This window comes from Streptopelia decaocto, assembly GCF_964273445.1.
Source record: "Streptopelia decaocto genome assembly, chromosome: 12".
Lineage (NCBI taxonomy): Eukaryota > Metazoa > Chordata > Aves > Columbiformes > Columbidae > Streptopelia > Streptopelia decaocto.
The window spans coordinates 15745995-15767431 of record NC_138667.1 but is presented as its reverse complement, the minus strand read 5'-3'; the positions used below and the strand labels follow the sequence as shown (position 1 = coordinate 15767431).

The following is a 21437-nucleotide window of genomic DNA, read 5'->3' as shown; positions in this document are numbered from 1 at the left end:
CCATGTTTTAAGGCCAAATTTGCCTTGAAAACGTTGGAAAAAATAGGGAAAAGGTATGCTAATATTACACCAAAGGAAATGTGGACTTTTTTTTCTGGTATTATAGAAGTATCCTGATAAATGAAGCAAACTGAACTGCAAATGAGTACATTTGGGGTTAGACTGTATTGTAAATGAGGACACGTCATAATACCAAGGAGAAGGAGCAGGCAGAGGAAACCCATATATTGGTATTAGAAAGCCATGAAACCTGGACCCAGAATGTATTTTAAAGCAAATCCTTTTACTTGATAGTCAAGAAGAAAAGGAATTTTCTATGCTGATTTTATTCTGCTCTGCAGGAACATCCTCAGTGATGATGCCAGTTTATCTTCTTTCAGTCTAACAGCATAAAGTATCATCCCTGGGGAGTCAGTGCTGCATTCCAGCACTTGGTCAAAGATGTGTCTTGCTTTATGGTTAATTAATATTCAGAAAACAGTAACATTCATTCCAAAATTTGGAGAGTCCATTGTATTTTTGTACTGATAAACATGCATCTGTAACTTCTGCCTCAGCGTCATACAGCCAAAGAAAGCAGCTGTTTATTCCTTGCAGAACAAAGTGTTCATCTATCGCGGGAAGGAATACGAGAGGAGAGAGGATTTCCAGGCACAGCTGCTGAGCCAGTTTCCCAGTGCAGAGAAGATGAACACCACCTCAGCACCTGGGGACGCCGTGAAAAACTCTCCTGGCCAATGTATCCTTGAACATGGGGGAGATCACAAAGTGAAGGCGGGTTGGGGAACCTTGTTTTTAGCAAGAATTTATCTATGTGGAACAATCATTTCCTAAAAAGGATGAAATTTATTAATGTAGCAGCTCAGTTTGCAGTTTTACTTATTTGCCTTGCATGGCTTTTATGGCTTGTTCCTAACATATTCCTGTTTTTCTCACAATTCTAACAAGTGTGTCTTGTTAAGTCATCGCAGATTCATAGAATCATTTAGGCTGCAAAAGTCTCTTAAGATCAAGTCCAACCATGAACCTAACACTGCCAAGTGCACCACTAAATGATGTCCCTTGGCTAGGGTTAAGGTGTCAAATTGTCTGTTACCGCACATTCCTAGCTGTTGTGTCTTCCTGTCTTCCTTGAGCATTGTTCTGACTGGCACTGCGTGTGAGTATCACCTGTATTTCTTGGCAACATAAATACGCCTTATGTCATTCTCAGAATTTTTCCTGGGAAGATTAACTCATAAACATCATTAACCACCATTTAGAAGCCCCTAAATTATTCTTGTTTGGAAGTATTCTAACAGTTGCTTGCACTCATTATATTTTTCTTCATGTTCTGATTTAAATCACTACTGGCTGAGCAGACATGAGATCACCTCATTGTATCAGACATTTTTTTTTCATGTGTTGATTTTCCTTTATTAATTTTCAAGTTAATATCGTAACACTTCACGTGCTCTCTTGGGTTTATTCTGAAGGAACCTGCTGAAGGAGAAAAGGAATGCTGCTTTCTTTTCCCACTGTTGGGGGTGAAGAGTATTACAGGCTTCTCTAAAATAGTACGTTAAGCCTAAGCGCCAAGATCTCATAAGTCTGTCCTTGTGTCTTAACTAGTTATTTCTTTTTTTGAGATATGTTTCAGTCCCTTCTTAAAGTAGAATTTGTTCAAGTTTATTTGCAACTATGCACTACTTATGCACTTTACAAAAAGCTATGGAATCTAACCAGAGGACATGTTTCAAAAATACTGAAATATGTAAGAATATGATCTGTTTACTTACAAATACAGTATTCAGATTAAAAACTAACATTTCCATAGACAAAGGAAGTCTCAGTTAAAAGGGCTGCTCAATTACCAGTTTCGAAGATGAAATGCTAAAGATCGTGGCATTATGCATGCTCAAAGCTGAATAGTGAAACTGTTATCAGATGTTGCTGATATTTTTTGGCTTTAAAATTTAATGAATGAATGATTCAGTGTGATAAATTCAGCTACAGATATTCAAGCTCAGTAAATTAAAAAAAATATACAGTTCAAAATTAATATTAATATATATTTACTGGTTACTGCTGGCAGATTTTTCCTTTTTTTGGCCAAGAAAGCACCAGAAATGAAACCCTGAACCCTGCAGGTTTTTCATCAGGAAATGTCATTTTTAAACCTTATTATTTTTTTCCCCCACAGTCTACAGTGTTTCACGCTGATGGTTAATAACATGCCCTTAACTTTCACGATTTCAGATATCCAATGTTTTACAGTGCAACCAGTCCTGGAGGAGCAACCTAGATTCAAAAATAAGGCAGTACCTGATCAAATTATAAAGTAAGTGAATCTCTGTAATAAATAATATAGCGAAAGTCAGTCCTTATTCCTAAATTGACAACCATGATTTTGTGAACTCAGTCATTTGCCAATGAATTCTAGAGCTTTTATTGTCTTAGTTTACTGTCTTATGTATTCCCCCGGAATTTCATGAAAGATTATCTACCACTTGAGGAAGAGTGGATGGTTATAGGGTGTGGAGGTAGAATCCATGCTGTGGCAGGAAGTTACTGCACTTTCACCAGAGCTTCTTAGACAAGTGATGGAGAGAGGGGTCTTAGAGGTGACTAGCTCTAGGAAGACGGTCGGGTTGAAGGGTCTTGTACAACAGAATCTTGTTATGACCAAGTGCAAAACCCATGGTGGCAGAATGGTTTCCATTGATACTACGGTCAAGATTTTGTCAAGGAATGAAGAAAACCATTGTCCAAAGTATTTTGAGAACAGATTGGTAACATTTCCAAACTCCTAACTCAGTGCAGAATGCAGAACAGGATGAATATATTACATGCTCCTAATTAAGTGTTCTGACTACATACGTGAAAAGTGATGGACTGTTCTAATAGATGGTGCCAAAATTGCCTACAGTACCTACTGGATTATTGGCTGACTTCAGGCTTGGAAGATTTTTTGGCTCTAAATCCATCGATATGTAAAGGAGGATTATAAGAAAGATGGAGAGAGACTTTTTAACAAGGCCCCTAGTGACAGGATGATGGGCAATGGTTTTAAACTGAAAGAGGATAGCTTTAGATTGGATATTAGGAAGGAATTCTTCACTGTGAGGGTGCTGAGGCCCTGCACAGGCTGCCCAGAGAAGCTGTGGATGCACCATCCCTGGAAGTGTTGAAGGGCAGGTTGGACGGGGCTTGGAGCAACCTGGTCTGGTAGGGGTGTCCCTGCCCATGGCAGGGGGGTGGAACTAGATGATCTTTCAGGTCCCTTCCAACCCAAACCATTCTATGATTTATATGATTGCAAACAAGGTCCATAAAACTGTTGCTTATCACTGAAACCTGAGTGGGTAATTTCAAAATAGTATTTGTTCATTTGTTATTCAAGGACAGCAAAAAGTACAAGCACCTTTCACTTAAGGGAGGCCATATTTTCTCCCTATTCTTGTCAGGGCCTGGTGAAAGAACAATGTATGACTGTATCTCCCTAATTAGAACTGTTTAAAACAGGCATCTTAAGTTAAAATTTCTCCAGATTAAATGAGGCACCTGCACTTTTAATGCAAGAAAGGCCTTGCAATTCATTCTCCACATTTGGACAGCAAAATACAGGGCATTTCAAAGAGATGGACCCAATTTGAAATCACTATATCTCTGTAACCATGAACCAAGCCATGCCGCGGTGCAGCATGCATTTCAGCGGTGTGTTGGCATTGATCTGCCAATACCAAAGAGCAGTTGTTGTTGGTACCAACAATTTGAGGAAACAGGCTGTTAATTTATTAAATTGGGTCCATCCTTTTGAAATACCCTGTACTTAGCCATAACCGTGCAATCTCTGCTCTTTCCAATTAGCCAGTGCTAATTGGTTATAAGTTTAGTGAAAAATATGTGCTCACACTGATTGAGTTTTTTTTTTAAGCTAAATAGACTAGACCATAACATACATTTGCAATAGATTATTTATATTGATGTCTCCTTCTACAAGTGTTTATATATATTTTCTTACCTATCACAAGAATGATTATGAATGGCTTCAAATATTTAGTTTATTCAATAACTATTGTTCTGCATTGTGAGCAGAGTCGTTAGATGTTATTAAACTGATTTGGCATGTGCCATGGATGAAAAAGCATGTGTGTTTCAGTCCAGAAGAATATATCTGCTCTGTCCAGTCCATTCTTTTTAACAAAATGTACTCCTTTTGGATGCCATTGTAAAGCAGAACAGCAGTGTGCGTGCCACAGCAAGAATACAGGAAAGTCAAGATCTTTTCCGGACCTCTATCTGTAGTTTTTAATATTAATCTGGAAGTTCTGGAATTTTTATGCTTGGAAATTAGGCTCAGTCACAAGCCGAAGCATAATACATGTAAAATACAGTTTGTTGACTCCGATTTGTAGAAAAAGTAGTTGTCTCCTGAGTTTTCAGTAAGTGTTATTCTTCTGAGCTGTAAATTTGTTTTTAATTAAAAACTCACCTGACTCAAAATTGAATATTTCACTGTGATAACAAGAACCATACATTTCTGATTTCTGTATTTTACAATAGGGTTTTTTTAAAATCTTTCAGTTTTTATAAGTCCAACAACGTGCAACGGTTCCACTATTCAAGACCAGTCAGAAAAGGATCGGTTGACCCTGAAAATGAATTTGCTGTAAGTAAATGAATGACAGGGTGATGGAGGTAGTGTGACTGAATTTTAATCTAGATTCTTTCTTAGTCTCAGGTTACTTATTACAGACACCCTAACTTTAGGATCTGGTTCAAAAAAAAAAAACCAAACCACAAGATTTCTCTATTTCAACACTACTCCTACTCAATGATATATCACTGTTTCAATTGTGGGTAAACATTATGTAGTTAAGTATGCTCAACATATTTGTGTTAAGCAGTAACATTTTCTGGTACAGATTTTCATTATGGAACAAGATGACATGTACATAAATATCAAATGGTAGTTTACAACACTTGTGTCAGCTGTGAGCTTGGCAATGAGAGGTGTGTGTTGTCTGCTTTCATCAGTCCTCTGAAATCTTTACAAACTACAGTGCTACCCATGACATTTTAATTCCCATTCATAATGGTATAATGCTGCAAAACAGACTTCGTTGTTCAAATATTCTAGGAAATCTGCAACATCATACATTATTTTTCAGTGTCATGCATAAAAATGTGGTGAATTTATATATTTTAATTTTACAGATATCTGATATTTTATAGTCTGTAATGAAAGCCATACCTTCCAATCTTTATGGCTTAATCTGTGCTCTTGGGAGACTGAAAGGAAAAGCCATTTATTTCAAAAATGTACAGTTTCAGTTATGTGTGTGCTGATCAGTAGTGTCAAGAGCCTGATGTAAGGAGCTTCTTATCTGCTGTTAAATTAAATGCTTCAGATGCAAACTCTACCCTGACATCCCAGCTCTGTACCATGTTATCAAGACTCATGATGCACATTGGCTTCCTTTGCAAACTGGAGAGTTTTGAAACCATTTATGAACACACCTTGAAATGGCTTCACAAAAAATAGATTATAAATATTTTAATTGCTGATGACAATAGATAATATGCATGCTTACTTCAGACAGGTGGAAACTGGGATAGCTGGAGTCCATCTTCATTGCCTTCATTATTATGTTTCTCAGTACTGGCAGTTTAGATGAGCTGATATTGGTAAAATAAGGAGCAGTAGGTTAAATGAGCTGTGGTATTTTTAAATACCAGCAGTTAGTCAGCTAGTCTTGTACTGAAGAGGAAAAAGAATGGAGGAAAAAAAGGAGTAAGAATGCTGGCACATTGTTATAGGGCTATTATTGCTTTTAATTGCAGAAAATGGAGAGAGGAATTATGATCTGGTAGAGGTGAGAGTAGCTCATTTAGTCACAGCCACTCAATCTGTAAGGGCAAAAATAGGAATAGATACTGAAAGATTCAAGAGTAATTTTCTTTTTTCTCTGCTTTGTATAGGCTTAGTGCCTCAAGATGACCTAATGTGAAATCAGAAAAATGATTTGTGCAAATTGCTGTGCTCAATTCATTTTACAGTGTCCTTTTATGCAAAAATGTGTGTTTTCCATCTACATTCTTTTCGCTCTGACATTTCAGAAGGCAGAAAAGATTAAAGTTGAAATCCTGAAGTATCATTCTCTCCTTGCTGTGTTTTTTTAATAGTCTATGTGGATTGAGAGAACATCATTTGTTACAGCATACAAGCTTCCTGGAATTTTACGGTGGTTTGAGGTTGTCTCCATGTCACAGGTATGGATTAATGGGATAAGAACGTGTAAAACATGTGTCTATATGAATCCTCATGTACAAAATAGTTTGCAAACTTATCACACAAGGCTGTTGTTGTTTGTTTATTTTTATACATACCAAACTATTATTACTTATGTTGTCTCTCTCTACTGCTGGAATCAATATATCTTACATCTGACTTGTAGCTTCAGGTCCAAGTCTTAAGAGAACTGAACAAACCTGTGGTTTTTTGCTGAACTATAAGAATATAGTGCATATACATGAAATTTTATAAAACCAAAAAGACCTTTTTATCTCTTTATAAACTTGAGAAGTCTTTTGTTTCTTTATAGACTACAATTAGTCCTTTAGAGAATGCTATTGAGACTATGTCCACAACGAATGAAAAAATTCTGATGATGATTAACCAATACCAGAGTGACGAGAACCTTCCTATTAATCCACTTTCTATGCTTCTAAATGGAATTGTTGATCCAGCTGTTATGGGTGGCTTTGCTAAATATGAGAAGGTAAGAGCTTTTAAGTCAATGCAAAGAACATATTCAGATATTAATATATTATTTCATAATCCTCCTACATCCTTTATTCAAAGTGGCAGTGGAATGTGGGCTGGGAATATGAAAGCCCTGACTCCACTGATTAAGGGATCTCATATCCTGGTCACAGCTGCCTTTGAAAGCAGAAACCAGCAAACTAGAGTAACTGAAGCTCAATATTAATTGCACTTACGGGGGTTTTCATATACATGTGAGACGAGATGCCCCTTTTGTCATGAAATAAGATCTGGTCTGGAGCAAATGAATCAAGTTTCTCCTACAGTAGGTCTGGGGTATTTAGATGTGGGTCATCAATTAAACCATTATCAGGTTTTCTCAGTGACTGCAGCCATTCTGCATAGCAGGTTTTGTTGTTAAAAAATGGGAATCCAAATAAAAACTGTTCCAGCAATAGATGTAAAATGGAATGTCTTAAGAAACCGAATGGTAGAAAAGTTGTCCCTGAGACCACCTTGTGAAGTGGGGACAGGAGAGAAACAGGAATTTTAAAACCTCATATAAATCGAAATTCCAAATCATTACTTATTAAAATTTTGCATAAAAATGGATGTGGGGTTACTCCACAGTACATTGTGTAACACTGGCTAGTGCTAGTAAATAGAGTACTTGAATAAAATTATCATTTATCCATGTAAATCATGACACTCCAAATGTGCGCCTTTTCAGTTTCAGTGCAAGATTAATAAAAGAAAGAATAATTGGGTTTCAGAGTAAGGGTCTCAGACTCAGAGTATTGGATAAAGACTGAATACCTTTTAACAAAAAAGATCAGATCACCTCAGTTCTCAACTGATACAATAAGGAAGTGTCACTAACAGCATCTGGTTAAGGAGCATATTTGTATGTCTCTCTTATTTAATGACCAATATTAAGGATGTCAGATGGAATCGATGGAGTAATCACTGATTTCTATACCTGTTGAAATGATGGACTGAATTATTCTTTTTGTCTAAGGCTTTCTTTACAGAAGAATATATCAGAGACCATCCAGAGGATCAAGAAAAGCTGAATAGACTCAAAGATCTGATTGCTTGGCAGGTAACCCCTTATTGACAGCATTCATCTGAGGCTTCATCAGCTATTCCTTTTTTCTGTACCTTTTTAGCAGGAGAATGTAGCATTTAGAGAGTTGAGTCGTTTTTACTCGGATATTTTTGTTGTTGCTGTTGGTTTTTACTGTTTTCCCAAGGCAGGGAGTGCTCACAAAGTTCCTGCCTAGTTCTGTGATGGATTCATAGTATTTTTTTTGAAAAGGGACTCAGTAAAATATTCTCTCTTAAATTAAACCTTCTATTTCAGAGTATGTGTAGTTGTAAAAGGACTACCTATTTATTACCTTATTTAGATATTAGTAGTTTCCCTTAAGTAGGAAAAAGGGCTTCAACCCCTTCAGTTTTGGTGTGTCTAACAGGAAGCAGCTATTCCATTACTAACACACTAAGATCACTGCCAAAACAACATAATTCCTTATCATCTGGTGTGGCGTGTTGCTGATAAAACATCTCTAGGGATCTAAGCGATCCTGTGCCTAAACTGGAGAAATGGCTTAATTAGAAAAATCACATCACATTTCTTGAGGAGGATCATCATCATAGTGTCTGTTAAGAGTTAGTCGAAATGCTACCAGAACCCGAGGAATTACCCATGTATCAGCTCCTGTCCTCGGGAAAGCAGTAGGCCAGAGAAGTGCTCTGTACAGCACCTCACTTGGAGTGGTTCATCAAAAGCCACACAGAGTGGGTTGCATTTATGGTTAAAAAGGGCCAGGAATTCAAACTCTGGTTTGGAGACAAAAGTGAAAGCACGAATAAAGTCACAGGGACTTCATGAGTTGCTGGGAAAACAAGCATTTGCAAATGTCAGAAATTCTCTTGAGAAATAACAAAATGATCAGATCACCTCAGTTCTCAACTGATACAACAAGGAAGTGTCACTAGCAGCATCTGGTTAAGGAGCATGTTTGTATGTCTCTCTTATTTAATGACCAATATTAAGGATGTCAGATGGAATCGATGGAGTAATCACTGATTTCTAGAGGCGATTGTTTCTTGTTGTTTGTTTCTGGTGTTTTATTTTTGTTGTTGTTTTGTTGATTTTGCTTTGGTTTGGATTTTGTTTGTTCGTGCTTTTGGTTTTGGGTTTTGTGTTTCTTGTGGCTTATTTTGCTGTTTCTTTGTCTTTTGTTTTGTTTTTGTTTTCATTAGAAATCTTAATGGAATGATAGTTACTCACAGGAGCTATTTTCATGCTCAACCACCCTTCAAGATTGCTGCTATACCTGTCTTTTATGTGACAAATAACATGGAAGACCATTAGTAAATATTAAGTTATATCTCCAGAGGAAAACGGAATATTCTGCCTATAGTAGCAGCACTGAGGTTTTGGTTTTGTGTTTTGTTGGTGTTGGTTTTGATTTTGTAGTGAGTTGGGGTTTGGGATTTTTTTTTGGTTGTTTGGGTTTTTTTTTAAGTTTTCACGTACATGCGATAAACCAACCAGCCTGCAGAAGCCTTTTGTCTTCAAAGAGGAAAATGGTAGCAGAAAATTTTTTGCTGAGATTCAAGGGAAAATGGCTCTTTTCATTGACCTAAGCATTTATTATATCAATGAAGGGGAGAAAAACAATGATTGCTATCAATATATGGCAAAATGAATGAGACAAAAGACTTACATTTTTGCACATAGGTGCTTTGTTAAGAAACCACTCACTGCTCAGTCCTCTGAAATGTAGATGATTTAAGTTTGTTGTGGATATGACTGGGCATAGCAATTGCTGTATCAAGGCATAATATATGATCTGCCTTTCCAGAGGGACGTTATGAAATAGTGTAGATGAGAAACAGCGAGAATTAACCCTTTATTCCTCTCTCAGCCTTGAAATGAATGTTCCAGATACTTTTAATGGATTTTTGGTACTACTTTCTGAATGTTTTGAAGTTTATTTTTGTTTCATGTTGATTAATCTGAATTTAGTTATTAGTTTGAGTCACCAACGTTTACAGCTTTCTCCTGTGTCGTTGCCCACCACAGGCCTTGTGTATGGTTGCTTTCTGACCACAACAAACACTCAGTGGATGCAGTGGTATAATTTGACCATTACACCATCTGGCATTCGGAAATGAAGTAGTAATTTATATCTATCCCTGTAAATCCCTCTAAAGAGGACACACAGATCTGTCTGTAATATATGGGCTTTAATACCATGTTTTTAAAAGTTATATTCAAGTTGAACTTCCGTAAAATATCATCAGGTCAAAGAGTGGACCAATGTGTACAATTATTAATAATATTTTTAGGGTCAGAACACAAAAAGAAAGTATGGAATCTAAGTGGATTTTATAAAAAATCCCCAAATGTTCATGACAAATAGCTGAAAGTCAATGGTAAAGCAGTTAGAAAAGGTTACTGGCAGAAGGCTAGCTAAAATGTTGTACAAATCTCATAAATCACGATCTTCAAAGACTAAAGAGTAATAACATGTCTTTATATTTTAAAGAGAAACACTACAAAGTTTCTCTTTGTGAATACATTCATTATGAAAGAGCATGTCAAAGTGTGCTGTCGTTATCTTTGAAGATGAGATTTGGTTTTTTTGCTTTTAGCTGGATGCTATTACACTAATATAACAGCAAAGATGATAGTAGCAATATAATCGCCAAGGAAAGCATTGTAGGAAAGAGCGGTTAGAAATGTAATATTACTATCATTTGCTTCATTATAAGAATTTACTATTTTTTTTTAAGCAAGCCAGCAAGCTATTCTCTCTGAGAAAGGAGAAGGTTTTCTTAAGAAAATCAAGTGGAGAGAGAGAGTTATTGAACAGATAACCTTTTCCTAACCTTTTTATCAGATATTCTCCTTTAAAGGAACAGGGATCTATACTTTTCCTGCCTAGTTTTTAAAAGCTATTGTTATATACAGAGATCCTAACCCCTTTGGTTACTTGTCGCTGACTCCAGCCTAAAGGATAAGCAGCAAAAAGAAAAGCACAGGAGTAAAATTGACTGACTAACCAGTCAGACCAGTTAGTGCAAGCTGCCTCTGGTTGTGTTTTGAGTTGTTCTGTTTTGTATTGAACCTTTATCTTTCTGAATTTTTCTTGAGATGCGGGGCATACAGAGGATGTCTGTAGAGTCAGTTGAGGAGAAAGGAAGAGATCATCTTCAGTAACCAGACATTAACTTATTAAATTGCTGCAGCAATTATTGAAGTGATCGCATGGTTTGTCCTCAGTAGATGGATTTAAACCTTTCCCAGTCATCTGCTTGGAAAGAGCTTGAAACCACCTGCCTGGAATCCACTGGGATATTTTTCATCCCAACCCTTTTTCTTGTAAACCGTGGCAGGCACCTTCATAAGCAGGTGGATTGGTAGTCTAAGAATTTTTTAAACTCTCACATGGTGTGTTTAATTTCATAAGGGGTTAATATTAAAATACACAGAAGAGAGAAAAGTCCCTATGAGGCAGCCAACATTCTTCAAGAATGTACTGAGCAAGCCCATTTTTCAAGAGCCCTTTACATCCTGTATTTGCTGCTAAAAGCTGAAATCAACTGAAAACCTGTCGGCTGATCACAGTAAGAGTTTTGCAGTTGACTTAGCAGGTGCTTGAAATGGAGCTAGAGGGGTTGTCAGACCCACTTTAATATTCTCATTCTTTTCCTTCTTTTTTTTTTTTTTTCCTTTTTCAAGATACCTTTCCTTGGGGCCGGAATTAAAATCCATGAAAGAAGAGTTTCTGATAATCTTCGTCCTTTCCATGACCGTATGGAGGAATGTTTCAAGCATTTGAAAGTTAAAGTGGAAAAACAATATGGGGCCAGAGAATTGGTATTGCTCTCCTTTTAACCTCACCTGCACTTTTTCTTTGCTTAATACACTCGTTCTTCTAAACAAAAACATATACTAAGCTTTCATTGTTTGTGGGTTTTCTTGTGATCTGAAGGTAGCAGGACCTGAGTTTTATAGTCACAGAGCTGGTTCAGTTCTCTGACATATCAAATATTCCTCATTCTGGATTATTTGGGTATTTTATTATGTCTATTAAAATTGCAATTCTTTTCTGCCTTATTAAGGAAGTAAAAGCAAATTTTCATGTTTCTTCTCTTTGTAATTTTTCATAGTGGTTTAGGCCTTTGATCTGCAATTGATCTCTCCCTGTGCTAGCCACTTCCAGCTGGGTTGTAAAGCAAAACCTACTGTGTGTATAATACTATAAGTATTAGTTGAGACCAAAGTGAAATATGTGGGAATTGAAGGATAACTTCTCAACACAAATTCTCCAGACAATTCTTGAATCAAATAGTCTATCTGAGCTTGTGCAGGCTAGCAGGAATGCTCTTGGCTGGGTTTAGGGGTTGCTTTGGAAATTATTTTACGTTGTCACTTTCAGCATTGATGATTTTATAAGATGGTTTATTTCTTCTGTTATAGGGGAAAAAATAGCAACCTGAATTTTGGATGTTGTGCTGTGTTATACAGCTATATGACGAAAATTATATTTATCTCAGAATGTTTTTCTTATTTTCACTCTCATGCCACCATCCCTGCAATAATAGAGAGGCTGTAATCCGCAATTATCAATCTTGCCTAATGCTTGGACCCTTCTGCACTCTTACAGATCAACACTTAAACAAAAGCAACCTGTTTAAAATTTTTTGGTGGCTGACCTGAGCTCTTCTGTTAAAAGGAAAAAACAAAACAAAAACCAAACCAACAAAGTTCTGCAGTTCTGGCCATTCAAAGGATGATCAGCATGTGAATTCATTGTACATAAACTCTGCAAAACACTTGAAAATAATTATTGAAACTACAAGTGTTTCCAAGTCTCCTGCTAGACACCAGAGTCTTGGTGGAAAATGACATCAGAAGCAAAGTATTAGCATGATTAGTATTTTGGAGCAAGGACTAACTGAATCTATTTGCCCAAGCAAGTACTTTACTGGCGTGCCCCAAGTCTGTTCCAAATAAGATCAGCAGACGCTGTTTATTTTAATTTCTTTTTCCAAAATGAAGTTAATTATGTCAATTGTAGTTTATTTAGCTACTCACTCTGTCATTGTGTTTAAGAGGTCTTTAAGTAAATCCAGATGGAAGAAACAATCACAGTAATTAATGGTAGCAAATAACTTCATTCATGCCAAATGTTAAAACGTCTCTGCTGTCTTTAAGACCTAGTGAGAAGGGATGAAACAAGGGTCACACAAAGTTGTTTGATAGAAAATGTTTCTCTTTTCCATCCTGCAGCCAGATTTTGATGACAAGAGAGTAGGACGGCCAAGATCAATGCTGAGATCCTACCGTCAGTTGTCAGTGATTTCACTGACTTCCATGAATTCAGACTGCAGTACTCCAAACAAAATTGCTTCAGAAAGGTTGGTTGCGATAATACAATACCAATTTTCTTCCAAGTCCAGGTTTTTAAACAGTTTTATGGAATGAAACTGAAAGATTTAAAAAACTTTAAAAGGTATTCAAGGATAAAGACCACTGGCGGTCTCTTCAGACTAGGCCAAAACTATTTTTAACTGTAGCTGTCACTTCCTCCAGGCTGAAGGCTGCAGTATTTCAACTTTAATAGACAAAATATACTAAAGTCTCACTGGAAAATAGTATCATTTCATTTTCAGGAAGCAAGTATTTTATTATTTAAACGACATTTCAGATACAAAGATCTGGGTTTTTTGCAATTTTCTCTTTCTACAACTTTTAATTAGCATCTTTTTCACCTGTAAAAATTGGAGAGGAAGAGAAAAGCCTTTACAAACTTACAAGTAAGGAGGTGGAAGGGTTTAGTAAAGACTGTGGTAACTGAAAATGCTTTGCCTAATATGCTTCCTTAACTGCAGTGCTGGGAAACACAAAGACTTTAAAGTCTGAGAGAACAGTTATAGGTGTATTGATTAACTTTTTCACCTACAAATTGTTTTGATCACTTTATAAATTATCCTTTGGGCGCACAGAAATTCTTCCCAAGCAAGGCACAGATAAAATTGATCTTGCTGAGCAATGTTTGATTGTGATTTTTCTTTAACATCTGATCTCCCTTTTTGAGCAGTTTAGTTTTAAAAGTTTTAAACAGTAAAAAGTACGAAAATGTATGACCCTAACTTGGAAGTGTTTCTTCTTAAGACACCCCTCTATTCTTGCATGTTTGACTGCCAGTGCATTGTTTAACAATAGTTAATTCAATTTTTTGAGCTGTCCAACAAAGATGTGTAGTATCACACGCCCTGGGCTGCTCTTCCTGCCCTTCAGAAGGAGGTAGCACAGAAATGTGAATTGTAGTGGATCTGCCAGCTCCTATGGAACCAGCCAATGATACTTAAGCAACTGAATCATGCACCTGTTTTTAAGTCTTGTGATGCTAATTTGTTTTTAGGTAGCACAGGTCAACAAAATCACCGTATTACTTGCTTTAACAATTATTGTTGTAAAATAAGTTCAGCCCCATGTCCAATAGGCTAGTTACATCAGCAGAGAAGAGAGTAAAACCAGCACCTATTTCATTTTTTTAAATTAAAAATAGCCCAATTTTTAAACTGTAAAAACTAGAAGAAGGAGGGAGGGGTTTTTTTATCACTACTTATGTGCATTGTTGTCCAATATGGTGAAATAAATAGGAGGGTGTGTTTAAAACAGGAGAATAAATAGTAATACTCTGTTCCACTGTTTTCAACAACCAAAATAGCATGTTTTGCTTTCAGCAGCATCATTATCTTGTGTAAACTTGCCATTTGAACTCTAACTCTCTTTAGTTTAAATGTTCTTAAGCTGATGCACAAGTCTTTAAAAAGGGTTTTGCACTCATATTAATATTTTACATTCTTTGCATCATTTTAAGACTATATCATACCTCCTGAAGGCATCTTGTTTGTATCTCCAGTTGCTAGCTGAAGCACGTTGTACAATTTTTTGCCAAGAGCTTGCAAGGCTGCATAGAAAGTCAAAGGAAAGGATGACCCACATTTATATTTCATGGGGAAATGACATCAGAACACCAGTGGCTTTTAAAATATCACTCAGCAACTTGTACTTTTTTCTTTTCCTGCTGCAGCTTTGATCTGGAAGTAGTGCTACCAAAGCCAGTAAAAGCAGAATCAGAGGAGACTGCTCTGCAAATTAATCCCCACCCTGAAGTCAAGATGAGAAGGTCCAAAAAAAGAACAAAAAGAAGCAGTGTGGTGTTTGCTGATGAGAAGACAGCACCTGATATTTCTATCTCGGACATGAAATGTGTATGTTACTGAGTTAGAATAGTATTTTACAATCCATAAAAAAGAGGACATTACTTCTTTGCTTAGGAAAAGAAAAACATATCACACAGAACTCTAGGTGTCACAAAGGGAAATACGCAGGATGCAGAGACTGTCTGCCTTGCCATGAATGAAACGTGCAAGATGCTGAGGAGGAAAGAAATCAATGGAAAAATCAGAACATCTTTACTAGCTTATGATGACAGATGATATAGCCCTCAAGCTGCACATTCTGAAGCTTGCTTAGCTTGAAATAGAGTACTATATTGGGAGGGTTAAGCTAGCTTTCCTTTGGAGAGGCAATTGACTGTGCTGACATTTCATGGCAGCTCCTCGCAGTCAGGGCTATTGCAGAAGTGATGAGCCCTGTACGTTTTGTACCTTGTTATGGAATGTGCAGCTGTTAGGAAATTGCAAAATTACAAACAGTGTTCCTTAAACAGTACCAGACTGAAGCTTGGAAGCCCTGGCATCTCTTGCTCCATAGATCATCTGAGTGCTGTTATTGCACTGCTAGATCATTAGACTGACTGATATAACTTATATTGTGCACCTTTTTTTTTTTTTTGGTAGTTTAATTCTAAGGAGGCTTTTAATATAAAAAGAAATTAAAAAAAAATGAAAGATGTCTTCTGATATACAAGTCCTATCTAAATTAAATGTCAGGCAATGAAAGATTATTGAGTTACTTGGAGAGTGCCTAAGTCATTTGATCAAAACTTTTTGGAGGAATCATCTAAGGCAACGTGAATTCAATAGAAAGCTGAGATTCTTTTGGGAAATGAAGAGAAACTTATGGAGAATCATGATTGTCTTACACTACATGTCCTCTTACATAAAAAGAGAGATAAAGCACAGTCATGGTCTGTAAAGCATTAATATACAAAAACAATTAACATCTTTGTCTTTTGATTAGATTGGGTAACGCAGACACCTGACTGTGGGAATCTCACTCCATATTGAATTACAGGATTGTTTTTTGACTTCAGAAAAACCGTGTCAAGCCGAGCTGGCTGTGTTAATGCAATAGGAAAAAATGTTTTAAAACTTTTTTTACATTGCAGATCACAGTCAGAGCTGGCTGATGGTATTATTGCAAAGATATGGTGGGAATACCATCCTAGAGTTCCAGATTCAAGAATCTCCTCTAACTAGTTTTTTTAGAGTAATATTTCTGCTATGTGGAATGAGAAGTATTTATTTAACTATATATCATCTGCAAAGTCGTTGCATGTTTTTAGCTAGTGTATAATATTAAATGTGAATCCAATACTACTGCTTCTAATTACTTTTATTGTTTACTCAGCAAACAATCCCATAAAGAACTCAAGTTAGAAGTGATAGTTTGTTTATTAATTTTTGTCTTTTATACTTTTCACAAGATATTATTTTCCTTAAATTTTGTTGCTCACATCTCAGTTGATCATTAATAGCATTTTTCTTTTTAATTAAACAGCTGTCAAGGAAATACGAGTTCATGAGTGACACCAACCTCTCAGAACATGCAGTGGCGCCTCAGAAAACATCTGTCCTCAAGCAGATGAGTTCTGTCAGTCGTTCAATGCCAACTATCCCAGGTAAGCTCTTACAGTAAGAGAAGAGTTCTCACTTCTTTATGACTATGCTAAGAAAACACGGCAATAAAGGGTTTGCTCCAAGCAGAGCAGGCAGCTCTCTCTGTGTGGCTCCGTGCCCCGGACACAGAGATTACAATGTAAGCGTGTATTGTGCATGTGAGGCTGGACTGCTGCTTGTGCTCGGTGACACTGTGCTGTCTAGTGCTAACAAGCAAATGTGGAAGTGTTACTTCTGGAGCTCCAAATTTTGCTTCCTTGTATAGTGTGGGCATTCCCCCTACCTTGAGAAGAACCAAGTTTATCCATCCTCCTTGCTGTGTGGGCTCCCACTTGCAGAAGCAAGGGTTTCTGCACCCTGCCCTCCCAGCTGAGGGCAGCGTTTGAGGCACGAAGAGCTGCTCTGTACTTGCTTTGCCAAGTATCCCCAAAGCTAGTTAAGCAGGACTTAACTTCTGCTTTTGACATTAGAGAGGGATCTCGTAAGCGTCCCTCACATCAAGAGGAAGAGGAAACAAGGTAACACAACTGCCCACTTGGAAGACTGACAGTTGCGCGATAGACAAGGGCAGAGTGTAACTGAAGGTGCAACACATTTCAAAGCCAAACAAAAAAATGTGCCCTGCATCAGTGCTCCGTACCCCCTACTGCTGTCCCTCCCATTGTCCCTGACTTTCCAGATGTAGCCAACATTAGGCACATTAAGCACAACAGACTGTCATGGCCCACTTCTTTTTCATGTATTTATCTTTTTTTTTTCTTCTGTGACCAAGTTGGTTCATATTTTTTTCACTAGTCAGTTCCAGTGTAATGAAGTTTAGTGCTTCCCCATTATTTATTTTTGTATTCTAAGGATATAGTTAAATAAACGTCTAATTTCTTTCCAGTAATTGCAGTAGTTAATTATTTCGATTGCTGCTTTATCTTGCACTCTGACTCTCCTTTCTTGGTTTTGTTTTGTACAACCAATATTCTGCTGTTCTTAGGATTAACTCTGTCTGTCGGCCCTGTGGCACCTGATGAAACAATTGCATCACATAGGCTGAGTCATCCAGTGTTTCCTTCCACCTCAGACGGTGACAAGAAAACCTTCAAAAAAAAGAAAGTGAACCAGTTATTTAAGACAATGGTAAGTTCTGTGTGTTTATGGGGCAAAAAAAGAAAGCGTTACCTCCTTGGAAAAAAAATAAAATAAATCTATGCTTTGGAAATTAAGTGATTTTAAGATACAGTAAGATCATAAGTCAAACACTTCTTCTTTGTTGTTGTTGAGTTTTGTTTGTTGTTGAGTTTGGTGGTGGTGATGGTGGTGGTTTTGTCTGTTTGTTTTTCGAATGGAAGCTCTGTGGGGAAGCAAAACTTGCCTCTGGCTCTGCTTTCAGGAGTATGGATGTGCAGCTTGCGTGTGTGTTTAACGGAAGGCTCAGATGGGCAGTTCTGCATCTGTACCACAAGAGGTCTCATTTGACCTACTGATTTTCTCTGATTTACTTTAGACAACATTCATTAGCAAAAGATGGAAAGCAATTGTTTCTTGTTTGATTTCATTATGTTGATGCTAGTGCTAACTGCCCACAGCAGGGCAAGGACAGAATGTGTTGCAAAACATGCACAGTGTGAGTTGCTTTCTGAAGTCAGAGGTGCTTATTTGAAAATAAATACAGGCTTGCACTGTAGCCATTAATGTTGCCTTCCCTTAAAGCAGGAAACCTTTCACTGATTTCTGTGGAAATGTCACAAAAGTAAAACTATTGTATTTAATGTAACTTTGGAAAGAAAAAAAGTATATTCAGTGCAGCTGATAAGATTCAAAAGTTGTATATTTTTCCTATTTTTTCAGGTAGTGGGATGGTGCAATTTAGTGCAGATGTTGGTAGCTACTGACATGCATACTGCATAAGCATTCTATGGCACTTTCAATAATTTATGTGTCAAATCTTTGCTGATCTTTCAAACAAAGGTTGTTTAAAAAATATATTTTTTTCTGGTGAATAGGTTTCATTTTCATCCATTAGGTTCTGCAGTCTTCTAAAAAACATAGATAGTGCCTTCAGGGATTATAGAGCAACATTTAGGAAAATCTGCATGTAGTTGTGTTCACAATAATATTTTTCTGGTAGGAACAAGCATAACCTGTTAATTTGGAGTCTGTAACATTTCAGTTGTATTCATTTTATCACAGACTTGTTCTTTTCAGACCCAGAAGTAACAGCTTTTCAGCACGATCTCATCTGCTCACATTTAAAACTAAGCAGCACATAAAATAGGGACAAATTATCATAGAATCATAGAATAGCTTAGGTCGGACCTTCAGAGGTCAGCTTCCAAACCTGAAACTCCAACTGGCTTCCCAGGTAGGTGGCACCTGAGGAAATTACAGTCAGGCTTGTATCAGGTTTGGGCTGTGATTTTGGTATGGAGACTAGATTAAGGTAATGTTTTAGTGAGCAAAATTCTGTATTCATAGAATTATAGGATGTTTTAGGCTGTAAGGAACCTTCTAAGCTCCCCCAGTGCCCCCCCTGCCATGAGCAGGGACATCTTCACCAGCTCAGGGTGCTCAGAGCCCCGTCCAGCCTGGCCTGGGATGTCTCCAGGGATGGTTCATCCACCACCTCTCTGGCCAACCTGGGCCAGGCTCTCACCACCCTCCGCATAAAAAATTTCTTCCTCATGTCCAGCCTGAATCTCCCCTCTTTTAGCTTAAAACCAAGTCCTTTTTTACAAGTCTCAGAAAGAACTGAATAAAGTGAAATATCCATTTGTATAGTGCTTCACAGCATGATGGGAATCATGTGGATGGGTTTAAATACAGGTTTATTTTTTTGCAGGGTCGAGAAATGAATTCAAAATATTCAGGATTTGTTCAACATCTATCTCTAGCTGCAGCTTAAGGCCACAAGCTAGTGCATATTACTGAATCCAATACAGTAGGGTTTTTTTAACATATTACTCTGTTTTTTTGATTTTTGTTTTGTCTTTTTTGCAGCGCATTTCCAAAGTTCTCGAAGACGGAAAGCAGTCTGTGGAGCACCATTTCAAATCTCCGTCTACAGATCTGTAATTCATCCCGTTATAAGACCATTCCTCAGCCAAAAATAATTATATATACGTAACTATCATGTTTTAAAGCACCATCTACTCTAAAGAAAGACACTGATACAATAGATGGCCAATAGACAATATTAACAATATTCTTGGGTGCTCATAAATTACTTGTGATACAGTTATAGGAATAACATTTGAAGAAGATACTCCAGGATGTGCACATCAGGATACAGAAGTTCAGTGAGCCTCTGGTTATACAGGTCAAAGGACATTGTGCGTTCCCTAGTGACAAAACTTGTTCTTGAGAAGAAAGATGTATTAAAAGGCCATCTGCAAGGCTTACTAGATAATGTAAGTTGGATCTTGTTCTTTTCAAAGAGCACAGAAGTTATCGTTTTGTGTAGCTTGTACAGACACGCTCCAGCTATCTTTAAACTAGATAGTGTAGTCAAGGCAACAGATGGCTCAGCACAATATATAATAGCCACGGACAGTTAACTCTGTGGCTGTAGCTGGATTTACAGTCCTCAGATTCCCCTGCTGCTCTCACCACACTGCTCTGGATCCTCAGTCTTTCCCAGGGTGATGTCCACGGCTGTGACGCCACGTGCCTGAGTTACTTTCAGAACAGCATCTATCATGTTGAAAACATGTGCAAAAGTTCACTTACACATGTACAAATTGATGTTACATCCAGCAGTATGATAAACAAAAGCTGCATTTTCTGCTGTTCATCAATAAAATGTTAAAAAATTATTTGCCTTGAAACTTTCTTCTGGAAATCTCTAAATATCATCGTATATAAGGTATTACTTTCTGACAGCAAATGGAATTCTACAAACTCAAGTCTCTGCTTTCAGAATTGATTTTTCGTTTCTCTCCAACTCATGAGGTAGAGTTGGAAAATGATGCCTCATTGCCATGAAGCTAGACAGCACTGCAAGTCAGCATCTCGGGTTGCTTGATAACCTGTCAGTTCTTTCTAAAGGCAAGTATGTTATCCAAATATAAAGCTTTCTAAAAGGCAAATAATTGATTTCCTTCACTCATCCCTTTATGTTTCAGGCACCTGCATAGGTTCATATTAGTTAAATAGAATATGACCATGTATAGTGTAGTGGACAGGAAACACTGGCCTCATTATCATTTCTAGGGATATGGGAAAGACAAAGAGGTTAAAATTATTCCTTGCTGAGTAAATGAGTCGATAGAAAGACATCTTCAGTTTGTTCTCACGACTTCTATAAACACTTTTACATTCAGCATGAATAATTTATTTAATGAATTTAGGCTCTCTTTGCAGGTTGTCAGTGTGAAGCTGTTTTCTACAGAACTAATTAGTGATTGTTTTCTGGGAGAAGTTTGAAATATTTGCCATTAGAACTAATAGTGTGCCAGGAAATACTTTTCACTGGAATAATCACAGACAGCAAAACAAAATGGGTCCAGTTTTAACACTAACTACAGTGTTTGTTGGCATGGACACTGATAGACTGTTTGTTTCATTTGCTTTTCACAGCAACTTTATACTGCATCTGAGGAAGGACAAGGCTGTTCTAGGAAAAAGCTCAGTTTAATAGAGTAGGTTATCTGTGGGTGGGAGAAAGTGAAAGGCTGAGGGGTGCATGTTTAACGTCTTGCTAACCTGGGGGAAGAAGAAGGAGGGTACCAAGGTTGTCCTTCAATACTATTTGCCGGTAGATTGAAGAAATATTGATATCACAAAATAAAAACTATTTTAAAATAAA

General features: G+C 37.2%; 1 protein-coding gene across 1 annotated transcript in view; it reads left to right on the top strand.

The window, feature by feature from the left end:
- DOCK2 (dedicator of cytokinesis 2) overlaps positions 1–20451 on the top strand; it is a 169785-nt gene extending 149334 nt beyond the window's left edge. Inside the window, exons 41-52 of the mRNA XM_082063591.1 lie at positions 598–739; positions 2239–2320; positions 4567–4651; positions 6169–6255; positions 6588–6764; positions 7767–7850; positions 11505–11642; positions 13059–13186; positions 14869–15049; positions 16524–16644; positions 17628–17770; positions 19631–20451. Of these exons, the coding sequence (XP_081919717.1) occupies positions 598–739; positions 2239–2320; positions 4567–4651; positions 6169–6255; positions 6588–6764; positions 7767–7850; positions 11505–11642; positions 13059–13186; positions 14869–15049; positions 16524–16644; positions 17628–17770; positions 19631–19705 (1443 nt within the window). The 3' untranslated portion in view covers positions 19706–20451. The remainder of the gene's footprint in view (positions 1–597; positions 740–2238; positions 2321–4566; positions 4652–6168; positions 6256–6587; positions 6765–7766; positions 7851–11504; positions 11643–13058; positions 13187–14868; positions 15050–16523; positions 16645–17627; positions 17771–19630) is intronic.
- The last annotated feature ends 986 nt before the right edge of the window (positions 20452–21437 follow it).